At 47.4% G+C, this 21,842-nt stretch overlaps 1 protein-coding gene across 1 annotated transcript in view; it reads right to left on the bottom strand.

Moving 5' to 3' along the window:
* The window catches only part of RYK (receptor like tyrosine kinase), a gene marked incomplete at its 5' end in the record, with an annotated part of 55,755 nt that extends 38,982 nt beyond the window's left edge, over positions 1-16,773 (bottom strand). The window contains one exon of the mRNA XM_082287692.1: positions 16,488-16,773. Within this exon, the coding sequence (XP_082143818.1) occupies positions 16,488-16,773 (286 nt within the window). The remainder of the gene's footprint in view (positions 1-16,487) is intronic.
* Positions 16,774-21,842: the final 5,069 nt, after the last annotated feature.

The following is a 21,842-nucleotide window of genomic DNA, read 5'->3' as shown; positions in this document are numbered from 1 at the left end:
CAGACTCTGATATTATAAACACTGCAGCTGCTGTTATTTTTTGCAGCACACAATCCAAGGTCACGCTGAACACGGAGTAGGACCCTGCAGCTTGCCCTGGGTGTCAAGAGCAATTAGTGGTAGAGTAAGCACTGCTTCCCTGCAGGGGTAAAATTAATCCCAGCTCCATATCCTCCAGGACAAAACCACACTGGATTTGCAGTCAGTACCATTTGGCCTTGTCTCATACAGCTCTTCCTCCAGTGCTCCAAGAGCTATCAAGGCTCTTGGACATGCCAGGAGAACAACGGGGTAAATCAGACACTGAATATTCCACACTGAGGGAACGGAGTTCAAATCAAACAGTCACAGTGCAAATGGGAACGTAGATAGCGGATTCTGGGATGCCTCCTCGTGGCCTTCCAGTACCTAAAGAGAGCTCTTAAAAAACAGGGAGACATTTTTCAAAGTGAGACAGTGACAGGACACGGGGGAATGATTTTAAACTGAAACAGGAGAGATTTAGATGGAATATTAGGAAGAAACTCTTTCCTGCGAGGGTGGGGAGGCCCTGGCACAGGGTGCCCAGAGAAGCTGGGGCTGCTCCATCCCTGGAAGTGTCCAAGGCCAGGTTGGATGGGGCTTGGAGCAACCTGGGCAAGTGGGAGGTGTCCCTGCCCATGGCAGGGGATGGAACTGGGTGAGCTTTATCCAACTTAAACCATTCTGTGATTCCATGAATTATTTTTTTTATGGCTAGAAAGTCAAGAATATTGGAGAGGCTGTGACTTCAAGACAACAGCATTTAAGGCATCCTGAAGTCATTTCAAGAATCCAGCAAATCATGAAAGGTTGGGTTTTCTTAAGAAATTAAGGAAAAATAAATCCAAGCTAACCACTGAACTGTGTAGATAAGCTGTATTTGAAGAAAGGGAGCATCAGCTCAAAAGAAATAATTCCTCCTGTTTAGTGCAAAAGCCAGGCATGGATCAGTACAAAGTGACATTTTCTCTTATTTCAGAACTTGACTTAATCCACCTTGTTTCCACAAGCTACAGAAATGCAGCCAAGATGTTCCTCTTCATTCTTGTTGCTGTTAAATACTTTTAATCCCTGCTGGCTCATAAGGGTCCCAAAACTTAACCAAACCCCCACAGTTTAATCACAGGTACGGAGGGGGGGTGGCAAAGGGGAGAACCCCAAAGATTGGATGCATGAAAGGAATCAAGATAATGGAGTAATTCCAGGAAGGAATTGTCTTGCACAAGATGTTGAGCAGAAAAAGATGCAGGTGCTGCTCTAAGTGTTGAATGTAAACAGCCTGAGACAGTATCTAAAAGAGAAGCTCAATATTGCCCGTACACATAGTCCCTATTTCCACTTAATAATAAATGGGAAATGCAAAAACATATCCACCAGCAAACCAGCGAGGAGGGGGAAGCCAACACAGACCCAGAAAAAATCCCCCAACTTTGAAAACACATAAAAGCAACAGCAAACTTCAAAAATCCCTGCCCAGATCATTTTTACATGTCTACATGTTTATACATGAAACTCAACTCAAGAGTTAGAAAACACAGGAGTGTGAAGAAGAGCTCATAACTATCAGACACTTGGCATTAGATCCAATCAGGATGAGAAGGTTTAAAGGCATAACTTTTATCCAAATGAGCCCCATTAAGTACAAATTGTTTTTAAAATTAGGAAAACAAAAGGATTAGCAATGTGAAATAATGAAATTGGAACAAGGCAGCTGCCTCCAGAATAAAGAAAACCTTCTCTTGTTGATAAATGGTCCCAGCAACCAGAGGTTCACAAAAACATTTCAAAATTTCAGGATGATAATCCTTGATTTAATAAAAACTTTGTAGAGAAACAGGTCATTGTAATCAAATGGGCACATGGCAATAAAACTGCCTGTTGCAAAAACCCAGCTTCATAAAAGTAATACAAAATGCAATCCTAACTGAAGCTGTCAGAAGTATCTTGATGTGCAATATCATCTAAAGGTGTACAAAACCAAATTACCCTACAGAAGATCAATCAAACCTCTAAGCTTTAGTGGTGGTACAACACTGAATAGATTAATTCTACAGGACACTGATGTTTTGTGCCTGTACTGCCAGAAAAAGCTCCACACTAACAGGAGACACTAATTATATAAATTTCACAAGCAAAATGTAAGAGCTGCACGAGAATCAATGTTGTGTTATATTGCTTCAAAATATTATGCTTCAAGACTGGCACAGAAAAATAATTTCAGAGGTTTTGTCCTACAGCTCTGAATTCCTAAAAAAGGCACAAGATTGTCTGGCTCAGCGTCCTGTTGCCATCAGGGAGCTAAAGAAAGTGTCTAGGGAAGGATTAACACCTGAGGACGCAGTGACCTTTTACAGGCAGATCCTCTGTGCTTCCAGTGTTTGTGGATCACAAACTTTAGGAAGTTCTGCAAGAAGGATGGAGTGGGACTTTTGATAAGAGGCTGGAGTGCCAGGCCAAGGGGGAACAGCTTCACACTGCCAGAGAGCAGGGTTAGATGGGATACTGGGAAGAAATTCTCTGTGCCAGGGAGGTGAGGCCCTGGCACAGGGTGCCCAGAGAAGCTGGGGCTGCTCCATCCCTGGAAGTCCCAAGGCCAGGTTGGATGAGGCTTGGAGCACCCTGGGCTAGTGGGACGTGTCCCTGCCCATGGCAGGGGGTGGAATGGGATGGGCTTGAAGGTCCCTTCCAACCCAAACCTTTCCATGATTCTGTGATTAAACTCACAGGCAGTATCTTCCAATTGCTTCTCACTAGGTATTTCTTCTCCTAGCAATCTGGGTCAATGCTTTCTCCAAGCCTGGAAACCAATAGATACGCCCTTGGGAAATAGTCAGTGTTTCAATACTGTACAGTAATTTCCCCTTTTAAGCTTATCAGCAATTAAAACATTTCCTCTAGCACATCTTTCCACACTGAACTACAGACAAAATTCTATTTCCCATGCACAGCTAAGAACCAGGGTCCTCCCCAGACAAGCAAGCTCCCATCTCCCCATCTCCAATCCACCACAGGACAGATCTGCTTCCAGACCATCCTTCCATTCCTAATTTTTCATCCCCTCACTGACTCCCCAACTCAATCCTGAATTCCCCAAGCACTCTCTCAGTATAATTTATCGCAATCAGGCCAGCAAAACACACAAAAATTTGCAGCTGAACCTGCCAGTGAGAAAAAGCCCCGGCCTGTGCTGCAGGCAGGCAGGTGTGTTCTGCTGCCACAGGGGAGCCCAGTGCCAATCCCGATCCCGGCGATGCCAGGAGCTGCACCACATTCCAGCTGCAAGGGAAGGCACTGGGAAGGTACAGACACATCAGGAATCACACAGGGCACTGCAGAGAACAGCAATGAGAGCCAGAGCCGTGCTTCACTGATGGGGTGTGGGATCCAAGTCTCACCATGACAGCTGGAGTTTAACTCAGAATTGCTTCAATTCTGCATTTCCCCCTTTTCCTTCAGACTTGCACACTCACACATGCCTGGCAACGTTCCTTATTTAAGCCTTCAGCAAGCCAAGTGCAAGAAGTCAAGCTGGCACTAGGCAGGGAGAGGAAACAAGTGGGGGAACACTCCTCAGTGAGTTTAACTCCCTGGATTAGTGAGGATGCCCAGGAGTATCCCACATGGAGGGTGAGACTGCAGCAGCACTTAGATGGAGCTTATACTAAAACAGTCCTGTGACTTCATTTGGATACTGTAAGGTTTTTCCAAAGTATGCTTTGGGTGTAGGTAGCTTAGAAAAATGGCATCAAGTGAAGCAGGTCACTGCCAATACACAGCCTAAAGCAGCGACCTCAAACTTTCACTTTTTTAATGTAAATCTCTTTCAAAGTCAGCAGCAGCATAAGATGCAGCAGCTGAGGCAGCAGGTTGCAGTGGAAAAGAGAAATAAGTTCTAGTTTCTCAGTTGCTTCAGATTTCAAGAATGCTCAGTACACTACTAAACCTAAACCTCGTGGTGGGTGAGGGGAGGGAAAACGTCATTCTGCAAGATGCTGGGTTCCTCTGAAGGTGCTCAATTCTTCCTTTGCACTAAGTAGGGCAAATCCAAGATGGATTTAATGTCTTGTGTCCTAAATGGAATAATAAAAGGAGAAAACAGGTGGCTCTAGGAGGAAAACACAGATGCAATACAAACAGCTACAGGAAATGGGCAGCTCCTCAATCATTTTCTACACAAAATGGCAAAACATAAAGAAAGGGGTGGAGAATCTTACAAAGAAATATCACAAAATGCAGAGGAGAAAAAGCAGCTTTTCCAAAAGGCTTCTGTTGGTTTAAGCAGAATATTGGTGATCGATGCTGACCAGTTTGAAAAGCTGGGCTGCAGCTTTGCTTTGGCAAAGCTCCCTGAAACAAGTCCATATGCAGACAACGCACAGCACGGAAGGATCTGGTTTCTCCTTACTTGGACTTGACTAACCTACACCAACACACATGAAATCAGTTCAGAGCAATGCTCTGCCTGGATTTCAAGGCAAAACCACCACCCTTTTACCCAGGCAACCTCTAAATCTCATTATTAACTTCCCCATCTTTGTACCTTGGGCACAGACTTGAAAGAATAAATTAAAGTTGAAGGCAAACAAAAAGGTAAATTTAAGCAGCAGCACAGAGAAAGTCTGTCATTCTTTGCACTGTTTAACATAACAAAACATCTGAAGAAGCTCAGAAAGGAAGGGGAGAGGCCAACTTTCATTCCCAGATGCCAAGGATGCTGGGCAGCCCTTGTGTTCATGACAAAATTGAATCATGTCAGTCTAGCAGCCTAACAAAACACTTCTTTTCAAACGCCCTTGTGCAAATGCGATCTAGCTTCAACTCTTTTTTTTTTTTTTCTTCATTTTAAGCACAATATACAAAAGAAGCTTGCCTCTGCCACCATGGGAAAATTGGATTTTATTTTTATCTATCCTGCAACATGCACCAGTTCTAACACGTTCTTCTTAAACATGACAGCAGTGTTTAGGAGTCTCTTACCTGGGGTTACACTTCATTACTAAATCACTTCAAATCTCTGTAACATAATTTGGGCAGATTTTGTCTTAAATGGGGAGATCAAAAATTAGTGTGCAATGCAAGAGTTTGCTACTAGACTAGGGCTAGAATACTGCAACAAGCAGCATTTTCATTAAAAGCAGTCTGGTAACAATAGCTGACATAATTATCTGTCCAGTGGCTCTCCAGCAGAGAAATGAGTGAAACTGGGGGTTGTTTTCTTAATGCTCTGGTCTGTAATTTAAAAGAGTTTCTTCATCAGCAGCTGAGAAATCTCTGCAGTGTGACATCGAACCACCACAGCCCTCCCAGAGCAGAGCCACTCCTGATCCTGGCTCACAGCCACTGAAACCAATTAATAGGGAAGATTTACCCAGTTCAGTGAATTATGATCCTTAAATAAATATTTTATTTGTTCTATTACGTACTCCAGAGAATGAGGCCTCTGCTCCTGAGCAGCTCATCTGGGTTAGTCCTCTGGCCAGACCAGAAGTTTGCACTCCAGGATGAACACTCACATGAGAGAGTACAAACCTCAAGGTTCAACACCCCTCCAACGTCACCCCCCTCCCAAGCCTGCTCATCCCACTCCATAAACACACTGGATTCTCCTGCCACTGGACAATTTACCTTGCTGAAGAAAGACAGCTTCTTTTTACTTCCATTTTCCTTTCATTTAAAGTGCACCCTAAGTCTGAAACACTGACTTTAAATGCTAAACTTTGCTTTTTTTGCAGCAGGTTCTGCAAATGTCCACTGAAAAATACAGCTCAAACACAAGGAAACGTGACTGAAGGATTAAAAATCAGCTCTTGACTACTGAAACTTCTTCTCTTTACAGGGTAGAAAGAACACGTTCCCAGAGCAAGCCTTATTAGTTTCAATGCACTTAATTCAACAATCAGCTTGCCCAGGGCTGAAACTACAGCTGGGAGTTCAAAGACACAAGAAAAAAGATGCAAGCTGATCCACATGGATCAATTTAGTTCAGAAAATAGCAAACTATTTGGGATGCAATACTAAGCATCTGAAAATACAGGCACATAAAAAACTTATTACATCCTATTTGTACATATCCAGTACATACAACAACAAAGTGAACTTTGCTTTAATAAAACAAGTAACTGACCACAGCCTTCCATTTGCATTTTTACTTAAGCTTTCCACAAAGCTACAGTCTGCCAGTTGAGTTGTTGGTCAGGATTTTGGGCTGAAATACTTGTTTTTAAACACCTTAAAGGTTGGGAGTCTGTGGAAAAGACGACTGATGAAAAATGAAACAGGGCAAAACCAAGTTAAACCTTCAGCAACGTGGAGATGATGAAGAAGCAGCTTTTCAGTCTCCTAACACAGGCACCAGGGAGTGTCAAAGGATGGTGATCAGTGTCAAGCCGAAAGACAAAGCAGCAGCACGAAGCCAGCAATACTCACAGCTCTGCAAGCTCACCCAGCTCCAGGGAGCAGCAGCAGAGGGAACACGGGCTGTGGTTATTTTGTTACCTGTGCAGAGCTAACTTCTCATGAGCTGGAGGGGGAATACAACGTGCAAGGCATTCCATTTGAGGAAATACTCAACATATCTTTAAGGCAATTAATGCACCCCTGAAAACCAACCAAGACTCCCCGGCAGGAAATCTTAGCAGGAAGTCTCCCAACATCCAGCAAACAGGAGAAAAACTCTTAACTAAGAGCTCTCATTAAGTCCTTGTGAATCTTCACAGGCAGTTCACCCCCAATTCACCTCACTGATGCTGTTAAATACCATTTGCAAGTTCAACACCCCAGGCAAATGGCATTTTTTTCCACTGAAAGGCCTTTGGGAAAGTCAGAGGGAGGACTTCTTCACTTCCACAGGAAGAAGCTCCCCTAGGAGATGCCAGCTGCTGAAAAACAATCAATATTTAACTCGATCCATACTAAATAGAAGATATTTATTGTTCCTAGGACCCACCTGCTTACCCTTTGTCTCTGAACAACAACAACAATTACATTTCAACCATGTTTTACTCTCCTTCACCTACAGAAAAAAAAATCTCCACTTTTCTGCTAAGTAGGATATAAAGACCCTGCAGAAATAGTTAAATGACACTTCTTACTGGGGGGGGGGGAAACCCAAACCAAAACCGTATATCTCACCTCAGAGCAAAATGCAAGTGAACTCTGCTCCTGAGAGCACCTTTCTAAATGAAATTTGGCCATTTCAAGGAAAAAAAGAGAAACTAGTAAACTCTCACCAAAACCAGCAGCCACGTTGCTTTAATGGGTAGGATGGTGCATATGAGTTACCTGAAGCGCTGATTCCAAAGGAGAAATGCAGCAGACATGTACAAAATGGATACTTGAAGGCAGAGGAAAATTAGTGGCAACGACCTACACAGAGGGCAAGGGGAAATGGGACAAGTGGGAATAGGAATGGCAAAGGTACAGGGCTGGAAGCAACTGAAAGGAAACTCTATAATACAAAAGAATAAATCTAACTTTAGGGAAAAATATAGAATAAAGTGTACTTATGAAATAAAAATTTAACTTAGCAGCTATGGCAAATCTCATCATTACTGTAATATGAAGTTTGATGCTCCTTTTGAATTAAAGCTAACACTGAGAATAGAAAACCAAAAGGTTCACTCCTCATGAACTGCAGTTGCCAAGAGCACAGCCCTCAAAATAAAACAACCAATCAAGTGCTCAGTAGTACCCCAAAGCTTTAGAAGGGAGCTGCTGTCATCTTCCCAGCTAAAACACTACCACCACGGTATGCCAGATGTCATTTGGGCTCGTGAATAACGTGTTTGTGGTGTTTCAGTGTCACCTACCCACAGAAGTTGTGCCATTTTATTTTTATTTCATTTAGTTATACTAATGCACCCACATGCTGATTTAGTCATCCCTGTAGGCAAGACCCTAAGTCACCTCCAGAACAGTGTCCCTTGCCAGTGCCATGGCTATGCCAGTAATGAGTACCCAACAGAGTACAAATAAATTTAACATTAATTAGGAAGAACTGATACACCCCCTCCCTCAGTGCTTCAGGCCTCTCAGCCTTGAAGCCCATACTCCTGGTTCTGTGTCCAACAAGAATGCTGAAGGGATAATGGACTGTCCACATCTTTTGAGATGTTTTGAACACTTTCATCAGAGTGACACAGATTGTTTAACACAAAACCAAGCTCTAAACAAGCTAAGCCAGGTCTGTTCACTCCTGTGGCCATCTCTAAACCCACAGAGCTTAATCTTTTTTTCTTTAATTAGGAATTACTCGGCAAGGCCATCAACTAATTTCATAAAGGCCGAAACAGACTGGAGAGGATAACCATCATTAGTTTATCAGCCTGCTCTAGCTTTCCAAGCCTCCCAAGCAGCAGCTCCCATGCCTGTGTTCCTGCTCTGCTCTTTCCCAAGCAGCGTGCTGAAATCAATATGCTGGTTAATTTAATTACAGCTATTCAACACCCAGTAAGTGGCAGGGAAATTCTAAAGCATCGCATTAGTTTCATGCTGTTGCTTCTGCTCCCAGCTCTCCAGAGCAGTCAGTGCAAATATGTGAGTTACCCGCTTGAAAGAAGGACAAAGGCAGCGATGGAAAAGGAATAATGCGTTTGAAGCCTCTGCCATCGAGCCCTTTGTGCCATCACAAGGCGTTTGCAGAGTGTGTTAGCATTCATCCCGACATGGGAGCTGCTGGTGCTGCTGCCATTCCGGGGGAAAAGGGGAAAAGAACTCAATTCATCAGGCACAACTCATTAAATGCACTTCAGCCTGCACGCACCTCCTGCTCTCGCTGCTGAGAGCTCGAGTATGATTCAATCCTGCACACTAAAGTAGAGAGGAGTAACTCTGACTAAACACTGCAGGGAAAGTAGGAGCCTCCATGATATTCCAGTCTGGACAGTTTCAGGTAGGAATTAGTCATCAAGCCATTTCACTAGAGCTCAGCACACACAACCGTGAATCAACACATTTGGAATTTGTCTCATTAATTCAGCTTTTCCAGTATCCAAACACAACTCTGAATAGCAGAAGGGGAGGAGAAAAACACGAGGCTTCACCCTTTAAAATACCCAGAGTGTACAGTACAGCTGCCTCCACAGCTCCCACTCTCAGGAAACCACCACCCTGGGATTTTTCATGCCTGTGAACACGATCCCTATCTCTTGTATTTCCCTCTGAGCAGGTGGTGGTTAAGGACAGTTTCGGTCCCTGCCTTCCTCCCAGTATCCTGAGCCCTTCTTGCTGGCTTTTCACATGCACGCAGGGAGCTGTGCCTCCATTTCCTCTCTCTTGTTCCCATTCTGTCAGTGCACTGGAGGGAGAAAGAGAGCATGTATTCCAAGAGGCCAAACAATCAACAGGGATAAATAGGATGCTGCCAAACAGAATGCAGGTGTAAAGCCACAGCAATGAGGAATGCAGCTTTGGGAATTTTTCCCCCCACCACCATCAGGACAGCCTTCAGTCTCTGAGGTCAGGTTTCTTCCAAGTCCCTGACACACAAATGTTACAAGAGCCACAAACATTTATCACTAGACAGACCTTGGCCTCTGGGGAGCTGAAATGGCTGTTTCCTCCCAGGCCTGAGCACAGACAGAGCTGCACAAGGCAGCCCAGCCGCGCTCTGCCCGTACAGTCCCGCCTGAACACCAGTTTGCAGAAGGAAAGAGCCTTCTCCAGGCAGGATTCGGACAGAACCCCCAGCAGTTTAAATCCCAACACATCAGCTGATGTGCTAAAGCAGGATTCAGATATCAACCACCCACCTCAGCAATGCCGAGCAGATCAACACACACAAGGACTGAAGTTTATTTCACAGACTTCTGCCTTAGTGGCATCACAGAATATGGTTTCAAAGCAATTCTAATCCAGGCCAGAGGCTGCCTTCTCTAGGAGGAAGGCCTTCTGCTGGCTATTTCAAGCTTCTAGAAGTTTATTCTTCTGCAGGTTTGCAAGCATTACCAACACTGCAGTGGATTATACGATTTTGCACATATCCAAAGAAATGGCGGTCCACTGTTATTTAACTTTGCAAGCTAAAGGGGAGGTAACAGAATGGAAAGGGCCAGATGAACCCCAACTGCAGCTTGTTCTCGTAAGCCTCAATATGGATGTGAAGCATGGCACTTGGTCAGTCAGACAGCCAGCCAGGCACAATGGGAGGCTCCAGAATGAACACAGGTAAATCAGACAGACAGACAGACAGCCAGGCACAATGGAAGGCTCCAGAATGAACACAGGTAAATCAGACAGACAGACAGACAGGCACAATAGGAGGCTCCAGAATGAACACAGGTAAATCAGACAGACAGACAGACAGCCAGGCACAATGGAAGGCTCCAGAATGAACACAGGTAAATCAGACAGACAGACAGCCAGGCACAATGGGAGGCTCCAGAACGAACACAGGCTGCTCGACACCACAACGCAGGAACTTGTCACGACCTGCTGCTGCTGCACACAGCCCTGAACATCTGCCTGTCCCCAGCCCCACTGCTCCAGAGCAGGCTGGGTAACACCCGCCCGCAACCCCAAACCCACCGGCTACTGCGCACCCATCACAGACTGTCAGCAGGTTAAAGGGCTTTGCAGAGCGAGGTAACAGAATCATTATCCTAAAACCAGCACTTGCACTTCACTGGATATAGCAGAACATTTCCAGCAGATCAGTTTTGTTTCAGTGCATAGCGTCTGTCAGGATTAGAAGTAGGCTTTCCATCCACGTGTGCACCTATGTAAATCTTCCCTTTCTACTGGTGCCACGAAGTGGGATTTTGTACTCCTGCAAAGACAGGCAGTGGACCACAGCAAAAATACAGCATGGAAAAAAGCTTCTGTTCTTCAGAGCCAAGCACTTAAAAGCTACGAATTGAAAATTTCAGAACACGTATATAACAGAACCTGATCTTGAACTGTAAGTCACGTACCACACAGACATCTGCTTCCACACCTTGGGGTACTCAAATGTCTGCTCCTTGGGGGACGACTCTTCCATCCTCCTGCAACCTTAGAGGCTCTTTGCTGCATTTTTTCCAGTATCTGTGAGTTCCCCAACTCCCGTGGAGAATGATCTTGGGTGCTGCTAACAACCCTCACTCAGAGCACAGCACTGGCTGGCTGGTGGTGCTCCAGACTGTGATGCTGTCCAACACAGGCTGAGTGGGATTTTTACAAGGCCCTGAAGCCTTTCAAGAATCACAAAGAATACATGCTTTCAGCTCCCTTTCATAATAACCAGGCAACGAAGGAACAAGAGGATTTCCAGTCATTATAGACTCAGTGCAAGTACCATAAAGCGCTTTTGATGTGAACTCTTGTGGCCAACTCCTAAAAACAGTGACATCAACAAAGCTGTTTCACAGTATAAAATGAAGACAATTAAGATCATCTGCTGCAATAAGACGATGTTTAGACTCCATTTCTAACATACAAAATTGCATTTGGCCTGTAATTTCCCAGGACTCTGCTCAGCCCACATGAAGCCACACCTGGAGCACCAGGCTCCCCAAGAGAAGAGCCATGGAGCTACAGGAGAGGATTCAGTGAAGGACCACAAAGAGGATTAAAGGGACTTGCAACACCTCTACCATGAGAAGACACTGAGAAAGCTGGAGCTGTTCAGCCCGGAGAAGGGCTGGCTTAGGGGGATCTCATCAAAGATGTGTGCAGAGAGGATGGAACCAGGTTCTTCCCACTGGTGCTCAGTGACAAGATCCAAGGAAAGGGGCACAAACTGAAACACAGGAGGGTCTGCCTGAACATCAAGAAAAACTCACACAGTGAGGGTGACTGAGCACTGGCACAGGCTGCCCACAGAGGTGGTGAAGTCTCCATCCTCTGAGAGGTTCGAAAGCTCCTGAATGTGGTGCTGAACAACCAGCTCTGGGTGGCCCAGCTTGAGCAGGAGGTGGGACCAGATGACCTCCGGAGGTCCGTGCCAACCTCAACCACTCTGCGAGTCAGCAGCACAATTTAAAAACCTCTGCTGTAATAGATTTTGCATCAATGTTGCATCTTCCAGCCAGGCAACTCATTTTAGTAAACTGCACACTGGCTTTTAATGAAATCCTAGAACACATAAGTAAAAGTCACATAAGTGAAATTAATTTAACTCTGTAATTAAGTGAGTGCTAATATAAAACTAACAACAGACAGCATTCAGTGATTACTCAGAAGAAACCAGGCCAGAGAACACGAAATTTGGAAACTCGATGTAAACACTGTAGGACTTCTGACTTTAAAATTCCCCTGCAATTCTAATTTAGCCCCCCATACACATGCACTATGATAGCCCCTAGCTGTGGTGGTATTTCCCCCCCATGGGACTCAAGTCTCAGTTAACATTCAGACCAGACCTCTAAAAAGACCCAGAGCCATGTGATAGGAGGGCTATCCACAAGACCAATTTTACAGCTGAAAGGCATGTAGTCTGCAAAAAAAAACCCTGCAGGGACAAAAAGGATTGTCCTTGCTGCTTAAGCACCTTGTTGCTGCTATGAATGCTGCAAAAGAACAGCCTGCAATGCCAGGAGAACTGCTTAAGCCAAGTTTTCACAGGCAGCTATTGATTCTGGTCCTCAGAATCAGAGGGTAGATCCTGAAGTCTCCCGTGAGGCTGAGCTCAGAACTGCTAGGAACTCACAATCAAGGTCTAAGAGATACACCACAAATGCACAAAGTGCCAAATAACACTGTGTATTGAAACAGACTAGATCCAATCCTTAATTATTAGAGTGACCTATCTAATAATAATGAATATTTTCTACCTTATTCTCTAAACATTAGATTGCTACCTGCAAAACAGGGATATACCAGCCTTCACATCCCAGGATCCTGTAAAAAGCAGAACAATGGAGCATTTCAACATGAGGCAAACAGCACATCTTGATTTCACTGGAAAACTGGAATGAAAGTCACTAAATCAAGTAGAGGCCTCCTACTGAGTAACTCATCACTAACTTCACACCACCTGTGTGTTCAGCACCACTGGAAAAAGGGCTAGGATCAGGTGGTGTTATCACACCTGCACAGCCACTGCGTAAGACTAACAAAACTTTCTTCAGGTCTAAGCACAGGCCCAAAAAAGATTCTCCATATGAACCAGCTCCAAAAAGCTACGGATGATGGCGCCAAGAGAGCTCACAGACACCCCTAAAATGGTTGTGGTGCTCTGGATGTCTCTCCCCCAAAAGCAGCACTTCCCTTCCATCTCCCCAGCTCTCCCTCACCCTGTACCTCATCACTGCTCTCATCCTGACACCTCTGGCTCCTGCTGCCATCGCTGGAGTCATCTCAGCCAAGTCCACTCAACCAACTCCCTCCTACCTCCATCCCCTCTATCTCCAAATCCTGCCTGGTGCAAGTAGAATCTGACATATTTAATTATGTGAAAACCACAGATTATTTTTCCCAAAGGCTTGCAGTCTGGATGGCTGGGAATATTTTCCATGGGAATGGCAAGAGGTATTTCTGACAGAGACACCATCTGCCTGCCATATAGCAAGTCCTGCTTTTAGACCCTGAGAACTCTGCAGCGTTTTGAAATAGAAATCCACCTCACACAACAAGACGAGCCAGTTTCCTCTAGTTTTCTTCTACATAAAGTCCTGAAGACTTCAAAACAATTCCTCCTAAGGCAGACACATGGTCAGAATCCCACAGCCCGACAGTGGAAATCTGCTGTGAGCATACAGGAAAAGCAGCGGGCAGCTTTCACTATAAATCACCGTATCTGTCCTTCCTCCATGCCACAAAGAACAGCAGCCACAAATAATCTGCAAGAAGTTTCTCTTACAAGAGCCACAACCTGATTAAAACACAGCCCATGGTTCTGCAAGACACTGAACGCCGGGTTTGGGGAAAGCAGCAGCATCAGACACTCCAGTGAACCGTATCAGCCTGGCTGCTGGAGAGACAGCACGGGGATATGGCCCCACAGAGCTTCCACCAGACCCTGGGGATGCTCCAGCTCTGCATCGTTGTCTGTGACTGATTCAGCAGCCACATGTGTGCTTACATTTATTCCTAATCAAATTTGTTACCTAAAGATGTATAGGGGTGATATTTAGAAGCATGAAAACAACACAGGCTGTAGTAATTGTAGTAACTCCATGTAACATTTGGGTTTATGAGCAGTTCAGAAAGTCTGAGAATTTCTGTTCAGCCACAGCAAGACAGTAGAAGAGACCAGAGTTTGTTTAGAGACAAAAGGGGAAAGAATCCAGTTTCTATCAGCAGCTTCACTGAACTTAACACTTCACAAGCAACCTCATTTTCCTATCCCCCGTGACTGACTATCCCAGCATCCGCTGAACCACAGCTTTTTTCAGAGAAGTTCCAGAAGCTGAACCCCCTCTCTGCTCTTTGCAAGTTCACACATCAATACATGGCTTTAAACCATGAACTTGATTGTATATAAACCCCAATCAGACACTACAAAATGGAACATATGAAACAGCTGGGCTTGTTTTCAGAATCATGGAGACCTGGAACAAAACTGTCTGTCCCTCTGGATTTTCTTCTGCCAGGGGAATACATGAAGTTATTGGTAAATTGGCCCGTGTCTAAATGCCTCCTTAGACTACACCTCGCCTACAACAGAGAGCGTGTGTAGAGGATACCCCTAAAATTAAATCTGCTCATGCCAACAACACAATTTAGATCCTGGAGGTTTAGTTTGCAACAGATTTCCAGTGATCTGAAGCCCACTAACTGAAGGAAGCCCCAGTTTACCTCCACATTAGATTCCAATTTATCCAAGTCTCTGGGGTCAGAGAGGCAGAACAGATTATTCATGTCAGATATTTAAAGTGATATAAACCAGCTACAGACAGCTGAGTACTAAGTGCCTTCAGCCATGTAGTAATAGACACCCATAAGGGGGGCTACAGGAAAGAATTTCACTTAAAAAATAGTAACAGCACATCTTGCCTCCTCAGTTGCTACTTCATGATGAATAATTATGCCAGTGGGCCAGAGAAGCCTGAACAAATCCAACTAGCAGAGATTTCAGGCACTAGACCAGGCAGAGTGCAAACCTTACCACTCAGTACTCCCAAGATTAACTACTTATTTAGAAGCCCAGCTCACCAGCAAGCCAGACATTTTCACCCTCTATCTGTACCAGAGAATCTGGAAGCAAGCACGTGCCACGTACAAATGACAACAGCAGAACACTGATCACCAGGGTAAACCATGAGGGAAAAATGTTTACTGTGTCCTTCAGTTCCCAGATCCCCTGACTTGGGTCAGCTGTGTGCTCACAGAGCGCAAATTAACTGGAGATATTTTTATTTTGTCCATTTGACGCAAATAAAGTCTTGCACTGCCAGTTTTCCAGCTTGCAGAGATACAGGGCACTTGGGAAAAACAAATCACCGGGGACACCAACAGATTTGTTTTGAGACTCCAGCCACCAACTCTAAACAAGAGGCTATGCAAGCCAAAGCCTACAGAAAACAAATCTTTGTTTAAGTCAGACTCTCCAAGCACAGAGCTCCTGTGAAAGCCTTCCACAGCAGGCCAGATGGGGGACTTCAGGAACTGCCTCCAAGTCCTTGCGTAGCAATTGTCAGCCTGCCTAGAAATTAAGATTCCTTTCACACACACACCCAATTATTGCCAGGTCTCCTCTCTGCCCTCTGCATGTTGCTCGCCTGGCGAATTAAATCACGGGCCTGAGCTCACCTCTTCCAGGGCTTACCCTGCTCCCACAGGACACCACCCCTGGTCCCTCCAACCTGGGGAGTCCCTCACCATAGGGGTGAAGCCCTGTGCCCTTTTCTTCCCCCAACCACACACACACAAGGCAGCACAGAGACCCCTTTGACTCATCCATTCTCACCGTGACCCCAGTCCTACAAAACCCACAGATCCCTGATATCACCCATCCCCACCCCAGTCTCATAGCTCTCCATCCCCTCCTGAGCTCCAGGAGGGGATTCATCCCCACTCACGACCCTTTCCATCCTCCTCTGCACCCCCAAATCTGCGTCCCTTGCAGGAGTCCCACAAACATCCCCAGTCCCCTGGACCCCACAGCAAACCCCTGGTCCTGCTGACATCCACCATCCCCACTCCAGTGCCTCAGCCCCCCACGCTCCTGAGCCCAGATCCTTCATCCCCACTCACAGCCACTCCCACAGAACCCACACAGACCTCTGGATTCACCCATTCCCATTCCAGTCCCACAGACCCCCATCCTATCATGAGCTGGAGATCCTTCATCCCCACTCACAGCCCTCTCCATCCTCTCCTGCATCCCCAGATCTGCTTCCCTCCCAACATTCCTACAGACACCCCCAAGCACCTCCTGGACCCCACGCCCACCATTCCCAGCCCAGTCCCACAGCCCCCCCAACCTCCACCCCGGCCCGCAGAAGTCCCCTCAGCCCCTCCTGAGCGGCCGAACTCCCCCCACCCCAGCCCCACCACCTCAGCCCCGCACTGCCCCCGGGCCCCGTGTCGCCCCCGGCCGCACTCACCGATCAGCTGCCGCACCTCCTCCTCGCTCAGGTAGATGCTGAGGCTGGGCCCGGGGCCGCTGGGGGGCCAGTCCGGGGCGTGCGGCCCGAGGCCGGGCTGCCCCTGGGCGCCGGCGGGCAGCAGCAGCAGCAGCAGCAGCGGCGGCGGCGGCGGCAGGAGGCGGAGGAGATGGCGGCGCGGGCCCCGCACCCGCCGGCCCCGCCGCGGCCCCGCGCCCGCCTCCCCCGCCGCCTCACGGGGCCGGCCCCGCCGCCCCCCGCCGGGCTCCCGGCGCCGCGGCACCATCGCTCCGCGGGGACGGAGGGACGGACGCAGGGCCGGGGGGAAGCGGGCGGGACCCCCCGCCCCGCCGGACCCTCGCACGGCGCGGCCGCCGCCAGGCCCCGCCCCGCGCACGCGCCGCTCCCGCCGCCGCGGGCGCCCCCTCAGCGCGGACGGGGGGGGGCCGGGATCCCCCTCACGGCTCTTCCCGCCTCTTCCCGCATCCCGCCCGGCGCCGGGAGGAAGAGGAGGAGGGAGAACATCTTCGGTCCCTGCGTGGTGCCGGTCATAGAATCACAAAGTTGCTGAGGTCGGAGAAGACCTTGAAGGCCATCAGGTCCAACCTGTAACCGATGCCCACCTTGTCACCCAGCCCAGAGCACTGAGTGCCACGTCCAGGCCTTCCTTGGACACCTACAGGGATGGGGACTCCAAACCTCCCTGGGCAGCCCCTTGCAATGCCTGGCCACCCTTTCCATGATGTCCAATATGAACCTCCCCTGGCACAATTTGAGGCCGTTCCCTCTCTCCTGTCCCTGTTCCCTGGGAGCACAGCCCGATCCCCCCGGCTGCCCCCTCCTGTCAGGGACTTGTGCAGAGCCACAAGGTCCCCCCTGAGCCTCCTTTGCTCCAGCCTGAGCCCCTTTCCCAGCTCCCTCAGCCGCTCCTGGGGCTCCAGCCCCTTCCCAGCTCCATTCCCTGCCCTGGACACGCTCCAGCCCCTCAATGTCGTTCTTGTTGTGGGGGCCCAGAACTGGACACAGCACTGGAGGGGCTTCACAGTGCCCAGTCACTGCCCTAGTCCTGCTGGACCCATTGGCCTCTTGCCCACAGGGGCACACCTGGGCTCATGTCCGGCCACTGTTGACCAGCATCTCCAGAGCCTTTTCCAGGTCCCTTATGGCCTTTGACCCCATCCTGGAGGTCACCCAGGTCATGCTCACCCTGAGACCCTGCACATCCCCATGCTCCCCCTTAGCTGTCATTGCCTCCATTCCAAAACTCTCCTGGCCTGGCCCAGCCATCCATCCAGGATGGGCCAGGGGGTCACAGCCACAACTGGAAATGCTCTGCCAAAATATCCTGGAAAAAAGATGATCCCAGAGTGACAGACTGTGGGATGCCTGGTGCCCACCAGAGCTGCTCCATCACTACCCTGCTCAGCTGGACAGGGGAGAGAAAATACAATGCTCCTAAGTTGAGATAAAGACAGGGAGAGACCTCTCAGCAATTTCTGTCATGGGCAAAATAGTCTTGATTTGGGGAGATTTATGGAATTTATTACTAATCAGATTGTAATAATGAGAAGTCTGTTTTGGAGCCAGCCAGCATCAGCTCTGTCTGACACAGGGGAAGCTTCTGGCAGCTTCTCAAAGAAGCTACTCCTATAGCTCCCCCACTACCCAAACCCCAACACATTGCTCAGAAGCTTTCCCAACTGGAAATGCTGCTGGAATGCCAGTGTTTTAGTTTAAGAGAATTTCCTTTTTTGGTCATTTTTTTAAAACTAAAAAATAAGGGGTTTTTTTAAACACACTGTTTATAAGTATATAAAACATAGTGATGTTATATTTAATGTTTTAATCTGCTTTTTTATCTTACAGTCCTTTCAGAGCTAAGAAGCAGCAGCAGCATTTCATTTAGCTGTAACAAAGGGCCTTTGGCCCACAGAGGATGGTGATTTCAAGTCCAGCCAAGCCATTGCTGCCTGTAACAATCCTGAAGTAAAATCCAAACTGTAAACACGTCTCCTGTTCTGCTACAGTATGGAATGCCAGCAGCAGGGCTGCTTGACAGCTGATATATTTTAAAAGAATGCAATAATAATCAAGTCCAACGATGCAAACAACATTAAATTCCAGTGTGAGGCTTTGAATCTCCTATACAAACATTCCTGACCTTTTCCCAAAATCATCTGCTGTACAGAATTTCAAAAGGATTTCTGTGGTAGTTTGGTGCAAAACCCTTTTTCAAGGTGTCCACCTTTCCCCTGAAACACAAAACCTCTGTTCCAATTGGCTTAGGAAAGGGGTTTTGTTTTTCTGAGCTGGCTGCTGACCTAAACACACCTCCTTCCTCACTCGTCTGGGCTGAAGAGCCACCTGCATTGTCACCTTCCTACCTGCTGTCACACCTGGCTGCTCTCCAGCTCCTCTGGAATCCCCAGAGCAGCGACAGCTTCGCTCTTAGCAAATCCATCACTGGGAGCTGCCTGCTTGGTTGAGATTTTCAGCAAAAGCATCACAATATTCACTTATGACCATTAAATCCCTTAATGGCTTTGGATTCTACGCTCCCTCCTGACCTGCCAGGAGGAATTTTTTCCTGTGGGACACCATGACAGGAGAACACTGCAGGCTAACTGGCCATGGAGGGATTTAATCAGTGAGTCTTTCAGCTCACAGTCATAAGAGTGGAAGGTGTGTAGGAAGTTCTGCTCTTCTAATTGCTGGGGTGAAAGAGAAATTGCTTGCACTCCTCCCCACAATGACCATCACTTACTTAAACAGTGTGAGGCATAAAAAAAATAAAATACCAAACTGGAATGGAGCTGGAAATTACATGCAGGTCTGTAGCTGGGGGATGTGGTCCAGGCTGCACAGTGCTGGTTGCTGAGAGAGCCCTCCACACCACAGCTTTTCCACAGGCCATTTCCTCAGCCTGGAAAGCCGGCGCCAGGGCATCTGTGTTTATTTGCCCTGCAGACGTAGCCTAAATCCCAGACTCCGCGTGGTTTCTGATGCACCTCACTTAGAGACTCGCGGACAGACAGACAACGTCTGGTATCTGGTGTGATCAGAACCAAGACTGAGGCTCACCAGCCAGAGACCAAGCAAAATTTTGATGCCCTTTTCTGGTGACATCAGCAGGCAGCTTATGTGGGAAGACACTGCCAAAGCCAGGCAAGTGTTGGCATGGATTTATCACTTGGAGAGATCTCTGCTTCACTCACAATGAGCGTGAAGGAACAGCAGAAATTGCTGCTGCTCTCTGGAGGCTGGACAAGCCCAGCAGGGTCAAAAACGTGGAGTAGGCACCAGGCAGGAGACAAACAGCTCTTTTTATCCATGAGTTTGTCAAAGAGTTGGAAGGACAGACAGAAAAACACAGACACTTCTCATCTGTAACACCCTGTAATGGTGGCAGGACCCACAGGAACCCAAACATCCATTTTCCACTGCACCCCATTTTCCCCAGACTTATTTCTGGGCTGTCCTTCTTCACAAGGATCAAAGGGACAATATCCATGCAGCCACCATGGATAACATGACTTTAACCTTAACCTCAGCCACCCCTGCCTTGGGCACAAGGACACAATATTCAGCACAAATGTGACATTCAGCAGAAGGGCACGTGCAGGATTATTTCCCTGCATTTCTTTTCAGTGAGTATGTAACTTTGCCTCCTGGAAGCCACTGGCTGATTTTAACAAAAGGTCACCAAAACCACATAAACCAAACACAAATAAACACATTCTTGAGCTGCAGCTGCCAGCCTGTGCATGGCCGCTCACGGGGCTACAAGCCTGGCTGGGCCCCTCTTGCCCATGAAGCCAATTGCTTGCCCGGCTCTGATGTTGTAATTAAAATGCAGGCTGCAAGGATAATTGGGGGTATTAGAAGCCAAATGAAGGTTTCATGGATGTCAAGAAACATCTCATTGGAAAAAGGTGAAAAATGCAACTCACGGGCCAGCTCAAACACTGAAGATCTTGTGTTGATTTTGTTTGGCTGCACAGACTATTTTTGGCAGGATCGAGTTCACAGTCTTTCAGAACCATTCTGGGGAAGATTATATTGCAAGAGGATACACAAAGTCTGTCCGTGGCAAGCTGCTAGCAATAGCTGTGAACTCGCAGCACTCGCATGGAAAAGTTTTGCTTGGATAGACACTGGGATGCCTCACTGCGTGTGCTCCCAGCCTGATTGTATCAGCACTTACCACGGCCAGGTCCCAAGAGACACGGAAGAGCTGGGATTCATTTCTGGATGTAAAACAAATCTGTAAAAGCAAATAGCTGACAATTAATGGCACTGATGGGAATTTGATACATGAGGGCCCCATGGAAGACACACGATATAGGGATGTTTACGTGGGTGCCGGGAGATGGGAGACAGGGCTTTGGGAATGACTGCTCCATGTCCAGACTCGCTCACACATGCTGCTGCGATAGGGGCTGGCTTTTCCCACCTCCTCTTTATGATTCTAAGTGACTGTGCAGCATTCCCTGGAGAGGAGAGCTGGCCCCTTCACACAGACACAGGAATGAAGTCCTTCTGCCTCTTCCAATCAGTCTTCCAACATTTTTCCCTTCAAGCAGCTTCTCTTCTTTATGAATACCAGGTGACCTCAGTGCTTGGATGGCTTCCAACACAACTGCACCTTGGTTCTGTGGCCCAGGAATCTTTCAGCTCATCGTTTGCACAAGGACCTCTGCCCACAAGGCTTCTCTGCAGAAATGCTCTGGAGCTTTGGTTTTGCTTGTGGATGGGCATTAGAAATGGGCAAGAGGGGCTTCAGATTTAGGAGACCTAGGAAAAGATGGCACAGCTGAGCCTGTGCAAGCAGCAGGCTTCCTAAGCAATTTAGTATTGATTGACCCCTTTATTATTTAGTGTTCCCCTTCATTTAGTATTTATTTACCCCTTTCCATGGGCAAGGATGCGTCCATACACTTCTGAGTAGGGATAAACCCATTCATTTGCTCTGCTTCACTTCCTGCCATTTCCTGAGGGGTTTCCCACTTCTGTCTTTCACAGAGCAAGGTGCCCCAGGATTTCCAGTTCTCCTCTCATCGGATGGAACAAACTGGGGGCTTGCTGCTCGTTTTCTACCACATCTCTGAATTTGCCGTCCCTTTGCCTGAGGAGTACTGAGAAGGAGGGAACGGACAACACATTGAGTAATATAAATACACAGATGGCTTCACTCCAATCAGCACTGACCCGTGGAGTCTTCCAGGGGAGGGAAGAGCTGAAATTTCAAAGTTTAAAATGTACAGACCTTCCCACAAACTCTTTTTTTTTCATCAACTATAAACAGGAGGCACTGGGAAGGCTGGTGTCCGCTGTTTCTGGAATAGCACTGAGGCA

This window comes from Coloeus monedula (assembly GCF_965178545.1).
Source record: "Coloeus monedula genome assembly, chromosome: 10".
Classification (NCBI taxonomy): Eukaryota; Metazoa; Chordata; class Aves; order Passeriformes; family Corvidae; genus Coloeus; species Coloeus monedula.
Note: the sequence above shows the minus strand (reverse complement) of the source record. Positions and strands in the feature narration are given on the sequence as shown.